Source organism: Numida meleagris, chromosome Z (genome assembly GCF_002078875.1).
Source record: "Numida meleagris isolate 19003 breed g44 Domestic line chromosome Z, NumMel1.0, whole genome shotgun sequence".
In the NCBI taxonomy this organism is placed as follows: domain Eukaryota; kingdom Metazoa; phylum Chordata; class Aves; order Galliformes; family Numididae; genus Numida; species Numida meleagris.
The window spans coordinates 67,629,652-67,637,650 of record NC_034438.1 but is presented as its reverse complement, the minus strand read 5'-3'; the positions used below and the strand labels follow the sequence as shown (position 1 = coordinate 67,637,650).

Below are 7,999 nucleotides of genomic sequence, written 5' to 3'. Positions count from 1 at the left end.
CCTAGTTTTCATCTGTTCACACACAAGAGTAGACGTGTGTGCTCACACATGTGCATACGCACAGACAAAAAAACTCTCCAAAATTAGAGGGGGGAAATGGCCTGACTTCACTAAAGTGGATATATAGATCACTGGATATTAAGATTACAAAAGACAGCCATTCTGCTTATCTCCAGTTCCATCAGGATCACTTACCTTTGAAGGATAGGAAAGAATGAATTGAAGATCAAAATCATCAGTCTTATTTGGCTTCATCCAAGATTTATGGCAGGTGCTTTCAAGGGCAACTAAAGCCAGCCACAGAATTGATATCCATATCGCTTTCTTTTTTCTCTTTCAATATTTTATAAATGTTACAGGACAAGTCAAGCTTTGGAGACGTTAAAATTAAAGATTCTTCTCCCTTGTCTCCTGGAAACTTCCAAGAGATCTTCTGTTGGCAATCACTGTGTAATATCGTGCTTAAATATCATCTCTCCATGCTTCCCTTCTTTTAGTAATCTTGAAGTTTTTATATATGGTTTCATGTCTCTTTAGCAAACATGATTATAGCGTTTGTATTTCTCTTTTTTTTATTTCATATCTGAAAACATTGTGTTTTGGTATAAATTGTCAATTATACTGTATCTATTCCTACTGGTTTTTAACTCAAATTTATTTTTTAGACATTTCAGTCAGATCATTTAGATATATGGAGAGATCCACTGAAGTCAGTTTAAACGCGGACATACAGCATTGAAATATCCCAATTATTCCTTGCATGCATAAGAAAGCATTGGGTTTTTTCTTCCTGTTGTCCCTCTGTAAGTGAATAAGGTTCTATGCTTTCCTTTAGATTCTTCGATTAAATGTGACAGGAAGAAATTTGTCACCTATTTATATGATGGAGGGCAATATGTGTGAGGCTGATACAGTGACTCTAAAATTATTAACAGTTGGTAAGAACTGATAAAGCAAATTTGTTTTCTATTCATAAGTCACTCCAAACTTTTAAAGTTCGTTTGTAGCCATTGCTCTGGATATTTCAAGGCTAGAGTACTTTGTGGGACAACGCTTGCTAAATTTTTGGGCACCGTACTCAGAATGGCAGCGGGGTTATACATCTAGTAAAACTTGGAAGTCTTGAAATTAGCTGAGTGAAAAATGTCAACCATTCTACCAACATGCTTGATCTGCATGAGCAAATTATTTCATGTACAATCTAAAGAGAATTAAGCTATAGAGTAACTCAGCCTCCATTTTCACACTCTTTGCCTTAGATACTGATGCCCATCTGGTATGAACTCCCTGGAATTCAAGCTTAGAAATGTTCTTCACCAGCATGCTCAATGGCAGAAAGCTTTCCTGATAGGCCTAAGCTACCTACCTACTAAGCTTCTAAGTGGGTGTTACTTTCTCTCAGGCCTTTGCAAATTTCAAAGGAGCCCATAAGGCTTACACAAGTAGAAAACCAGTCACTTCTGAACCCCTAGAATGGCTCAGAGCCATTGTTATACTGACAGTGTTGTCTACTCTACCAGTTACAACCAAAGCTGTGCTTGTGGAAGTGGAAAGTCCTTGATCTTTCTGAGTTAGCTGTCTTCAAATAAGATATTTAAAAAAAAAAAGTTAAGATCAAACAAGAAATAAAAATGCAATTTGTAGCTCATTTTTTAGCTAAGGATGTCAGACTAGAAAGAGTTACTGAAGAGCTAGAAATAGTAGCTTAGTGTTGTTTTTCACAGATAGTGGAAGTTTACCAGGTGTGCCAGACTTCAGGTATGAAAGCCACAGAAAAAAGTTTCCCAGGTTTTCTTATACAGGTACAGTTTTAGAGATAATTCTACTTCTTTTGGAGGCTTTATGCAAGTTGCGAGAATTCACTAGTTATCCCAAATATGTTGTCCAGTATCACAGTGCAGATAGTACTGTGGCAATCAAGTTTATAACTTAGACATTCATACCTTGGAGAACAAGAATTGAAAAGAAAAAGATAGTGGAAGGATGAATATAATATGGTGAGAATACATAGCCAGAGTAGAGTAAGTAGAATAAATAGAAACCATAGTCAGAGTTGTGGGGGAAACTAGGAGCGGTAAATTGGAAGCCAGGGAGAAAATACTGATGTGCAGTTATGCTACCAGAACTGTTAACAAAATGTTATGGAAAGGTGCTCACTTCTCTCTCAGCCTTGCCTTGCTTAGATAAGAAATAGTTTTCTGGCAAAACATATTTACATTTTTGTTTCCTCTATTAAGAGATGTTAACAAAATCTCTTTGTGCCTGTTGAAAAGTGAAACCTTGTGCAGCTGGTAGCTGTAGAACCAAAGGACTCAAGAACCAAGTAACTTTTGAAAAAAATAATAAACTAAAACATGACAAAACACAGAAGATGAAGTACCTATCTCCCACTGGAAACTTACCCTCTTTTGAAGCTGCTGTTGCTCATGGGTCTCACTGGTCTGCTCTTCCACCTGAAGAAAGATATGAGATTACTAAACCTCGTCTTTGACCCCCACACAGTAGCAGCTGAAGGAGAAGCCCCTCTTAGAACCCCCAACTTAGAAGTTGGAGAGCTATCTGAAAACTTAAGTCTCCTACTGACTGGGCGAGAAAAATTGCCCAAGATGCCAAATACTATCAGTGCAGATAGGATCCTTCTTAACTCTTCTTACTGTATTGGCTTCCTTAGACAACAAGTATGTCATTCTACTCTGCAGTTTAATAAGGTGGTTGAAGGGCAGGTTGAATTGCTTTCAGCTTTCATAAGTAAAAAGTAAATTAAAAGTTTTTTAAATCTTTCAGTGCCTGATCTGACACAACCAGAACATGTTTATATTTCGGAGAGTGCTGAACACCTGCATTCAGGCATTTTTCCCGTTATCTGAATTTCTGTAGATAAACTTGTAGTAATTTGGGGAAATTGTATGAGTGTGCATGAAGTATGTGTGGCTACAGAGTATTAATAAAGGTGAAACGAATTAAACAGTTTCACTGTAACGCTACCACAAAGCTTCTCACAAAGCTGCATCTCCAGAATTCTGTAATATAACTGAAATAACTATCATGAGAAGATGTAACTAGTATATCAGATTTGCAGATCCTAGAACAGAAGTCTTGCACAGTGTATTGGATTAACACAATAGTCCCATAGGACAAAGCAGTATTTGAGAGGCTTCTTTTGCACTGGGAATTGTGTTGCATGTCTAAAAATGCTGATATACTGCCACCTATATGTAACCAATTCATGTCTGGTTTCATTTTCTTCCATACTGATCTTTTGAAACCCAAATATTAATCAGAAAACACTTCTACCTTTTGTTGGCAACTGGCCTTAAAATTATACTTTCCTGGCTTCTCAGTATTCCTTATATCTATCCTTAATTTTCCAAGTCTAGGTTGCAGGGTAGTATTCAATAGCAAGGACTTGTTATTGTGCTGAGCCTTTCCACATCCTGTATTAAAGGGTGAAATTTTGAAGAAACATAGTTTTATGGGAACAATTTTTTTTCTGAAGTTTTGACCAAAGTGTTGACAGAAATTCTTCCAAAACCAGGCACAAGCTCAGCAGGGCACATATCTTGCTGAATTATTTGTCGTAGTTGTCAGATTATATGTAATGTTGACAGTTGTAACATTGTGGAAATGGCCAAGCTTTTGATCTTCAGTAAAACACAGACTGCGTATTCTCTAATTTGGAAATTAAAAGATTTATTTACATTTGATCTTTTTACTCATAACAGTCTTTTTGCCTTTAAATGATATGAGGGTAGAATGAATGGGGCAACACACACAAAAAGGTAGTCACATGCTAATTTACTATCACTGTACTTGATTGCCCTAACAGTTTGGGTCTTCTGCAGCAGGTAAAAGTTTAAGGGCCCTTGGCATGTGTGCCACTATCATGGTACCATTTTGTTGTTAAAAAAGACAGAAGTCATGGGAATTAGGAAAAAAACCCACAACTCTTGCTTTTTGTAGTGTAATTTTGAGAATTGTTTTGCAGATCCCTATAGAAACTGTGTCAGCCCCATTGTAACCAATTTGATCATAACTGTAGCTTGCTAAAGTTAATACAAAGGCCTGACTGTAGCAGCTGAATTAAATCTAGAGTGAGCTGCCTATCTGGCTTAGATTATTTTATTTACAGTCATTTGGGTCCAAGCTGTAGTCTTAGATTTTAATTTTGGATTGGCTTTCATAGTGTTTTTGTCTTGGTTGGGGGGGAACCCAACAAGACTGAGCTTTTTTTGTAAGGCATAAACAATTTTCTCCCCATACACACACAGATCTTTTTGTCTCTTTCTTTTGTAGAACACGGCTCGCACAGCCTGTTTGCAGAGGACAGCAGCTGTTAGCCCAAAGCTAGCACCAGCAAGCTGCAGACGATGTCAGCAGATGCCTCTCCTGACTCTAAGTGCCCCATTTGCTTGGACAGATTTGACAATGTTGCATATCTAGATAATTGCTCGCACAGGTTCTGCTTCCGCTGTGTCCAGGAATGGTCGAAAGTCAAAGCAGATTGCCCACTCTGCAAAAAGCCCTTCTTTTCTATTTCTCATACAGTTATCGATGAAGATGACGTATCTAGCCCTTCAGAAAATGAATCTTCTTCCAATTCTGATCGCAGCACTGTCAGATTGGTTCAAAGCCCTTTTGACTTAGAGGCATGGGATCAGGATGCCAATTATGACTATCCTACACCACCACATGATGAAGGAAACAGCTCAGAGTCAACAGTTCCTGCAGTCTTTCCAGATGAGGCAGATTCTGAAGAGCTAGAGCATGGTTCACCTGACTATAGTGTTGGTCAGGTCCCTTGGGAAGATGAAACTCCAGGGCCTTCGTATTTCCATTCAGAAGAGTATGATGCAATTGTAACTTCTCTTCCAGAGTTATTAGAGAGCTCTGATGAGGACTCTGCTTGGAAGGGAACCACACTGCAGCCTCAGTTACAGGCCGGTGTTGACTCCAGAGACAGTGACTCTTCATCAGAGTATCATGATATCGCTGGCTGTGTTAATAGCTATGCTGACAGGACACCAGAACTGACTGAGCTGTCCTCAGACTCTGAGGTCTCCACTGGGGAGGAGAAGAGGGAAGATGTGAACAAAGAGCAGTCAATCCAGGGTCACAGCTGGAGTGACAGAGAACCAAGCAGCAGTTCATCACCTCACTCCCCCTTGTACAAGGAGCATGTGAGTAGTTGTCAAAGCTCCTTGTCCTCTGTAGTCAAGAAAACAGTGTCGGAAGATGAACAGAAGAACAAAGATAAAATAAAAGATCCTTCTCCACACGACTCAGACTGGAGTCCATCTCCAGGGACAGACAATGCATGCTCTCCTTGTAGCCAGACACTGTCCCGAAAGAGAAAGACCAGGAGTCCGCAGGCCTGTTCACAGAACAGTGATGACAGTCATGGCCATCAGCCTCGAAGGAAGCGTCACAGTGAACACCAGCTTAAAAAGAGACTCTCAAAAAGCAGAGACGGTAGCAAACATCAGAGCAAAAGAAGCAGGAGGTCAAGGCCTCGTGACTTGAGCCCCTCCCTAAAAAGACAGAGCGGCTCCAGCAGTTCTGAGAGCATTACCTCTGGAGATTCAAGCAGATCACGGACATACCGCAAAGACTATGGCCAAAGGAGGTCAAGCAGCCGAGACAGTGATTGTTATTACAGAAGAGCCTGTTACCAAAGCAGATATCAGTGGGATTACCCTTCTTGTAGTCAAAAGACAGTTGGAGATGGCTCCTCCTGCAGTGAGCCTACAGCTCACTGTTCAAGGAACTCTGCTGGTCCAGAATTCAGGATCCAGTCCTCCACTGAAAGGACAGATCTGCATAGCCAGACAGGACTCCAGGAGAGACAGGACTGCTGTTACGAACGATGCAGATCAAGCAGTCGATCAAGCTCCAGATCGAGAAGCCCATCTGGAGAGACAGACAGAACTAGAAGCAAAAAGCCTGGTGGAAAGAGGAAGTATAAAACTCGACACTTGGAGAACGCAGAGAAGGGGAGCACCAGTCTGCAGAGAGAAAATAGCCTCAAGAGATTGATCTCAGAATTTGGTGACTGCTTCAAAAATGAAGGCAGCCCTTCAGACAGCCAAGCGAGCAGTGAGACAAAACAAAAAGAAACAGATGAGAAGTCCAACTGTGGTGGGATTCTGTGAGAGAAAAGGAACAGACAATGAAGTGTGCTGAAAAGAAAAACCATAAGAAGAAACACCAGAAACATCACTGGAAACATGTCTAGTTCATAAAAAAAAATTATTCATACTAATTGTACCACCAGATTCGTGTGTGGTCTAAGTTGATCTCTGAAAAGTAGTAAGCAATTTCTATGTACGTATTGAATAGCCCTTCCAGAAACATAAATTATGTTGAAATATTAATAAAGACTTTGTTCAGAAAAAAGCAAATCCATGGTCTATATACTTTGTCAGCACAATACATCTCTTTCAGGTTGGGGTGTTGTATGACACTGCATATGTTGGTGCTATCAGGGGTGCTCCAGGCTGGGTGGCTTTCAGGTCCTAGCTCTCACTGAAAGTGGGAATAACTTTGATCATGTTGCTTTGGATCTGCGAAGTATTTTTGATCTGTGCAACTCTAGTGGAGCCCGTTTCCATGTGCCCTACCACTGCGTACGGGGAGGCATCAGTCTTTGGCAGCTCCTCCCGAGCTCGCTGTTTTCAACGTGTTCCCAGCTTGCACCTCTGGCGGTTGTGCTGTGTGTTGTACAGGGCCAGGAAGGATCAGGGTCTCCAGGTCTGGGCACAGCACACGTTCCCTGTCCTAATCCAGGAAGCTGCCTTCTGTAGAACTGCCTTCCTATGTGGTGGGTTTGGCCGTGGCTGGCTTTTGGATGACTGTACAGTCACTCTCACATCCTGCCCTTGACAGGATATAGGGAGAAAACAGGATGGAAAAGCTCCTGGGTAGAGATGGACACAGGGAGATCACTTGGCGATTACTGCCATGGCCAGTCCAAACTTAGCAAATTTACTTTCAGTTCAAAATAGAGTAGGATGGTGAGAAACAAAAACTTAGACCCACTTTCCCCCACACTTTTTCTTCCCAGAGATGGCTTCATTCCTGATCCTTCTGCTTTCCTGAGCAGCACAGGTGACGGTGGGGTGGTTGCAGTCAGTCCATAACAATGTTTGTCTCTGCTGCTTCCTCCTCACTGCTTCTCTGCTTCAGAGTGACTCCTTCCCACAGTGCAGTGCTGTGGGAATGCACTATGGACAGAGTACTGAACATGTTAACCTGTTTCTTGGTGCTTTTTTTTCCTCGGACATCTTAATTAAGCTTCAATTTTCAGCTTTGGTTTGTAAAAGTCTTCAGAATTAATCCTAACGTATTTTTTCCTTTGCTGAATTATCAAATTCATAGTTAGTAACTCATTTTAAAAGCAAGGAATGCATCTGTTACCGCTTACATGCTTTAAGCTACCCAAACTATTCGCTAGTCTCTGTTTCATTTCCTAATGCATTTGAATCGGTTTGTATTTTAATGATAATTTTCAGAGTTTTCAGAGGTTTCATGCAAATTGTGTTTCTCTCAACAGGAAATAGTGTTACTGCTCTTTTTTTACAGTGAAAGTACATCTCCTTTTAACAGCCACACACTTGAAGCTACAGGGCAAAATTCTTCAAATTTTTGGCAGTCACTGAAATTATTTCCCCCTCCAGAGGCTGTCTCAGAGCCTAATCCGGAGTATTTATGTCCCCCTCCATGCTCTGCTGGGAGCTGCACAGGCAACCCGCTGCTGTTCAGTGGTGTGGTCACCTCTACAGTGAAGTTTCTTTTCTATTTGCTTATTCTCTGCAGCCTGCTAAAGCTTGGCTCAGGTAGGTTCCTTCAATAGAAGGGAAACTCTTCCTGTGGAGCACACTTAGAAGAGCTGTTGCCAGCAGAGGTGGGGCAGGTGGGTTTCTAGGTGGGAGGTAGAAGCTGTCTGGTTATGCATGGCAAAAACAGCAGCCAGTCTGGGCTGGAAGGATGAGGGAAGAGAAAG

At 41.2% G+C, this 7,999-nt stretch overlaps 1 protein-coding gene across 1 annotated transcript in view; it reads left to right on the top strand.

Moving 5' to 3' along the window:
* LOC110390353 (E3 ubiquitin-protein ligase Topors-like) overlaps positions 1-6,553 on the top strand; it is a 26,838-nt gene extending 20,285 nt beyond the window's left edge. The window contains 3 exon segments of the mRNA XM_021381622.1: positions 4,294-6,103; positions 6,105-6,164; positions 6,166-6,553. Of these exon segments, the coding sequence (XP_021237297.1) occupies positions 4,368-6,103; positions 6,105-6,164; positions 6,166-6,232 (1,863 nt within the window). The 5' untranslated portion in view covers positions 4,294-4,367 and the 3' untranslated portion in view covers positions 6,233-6,553.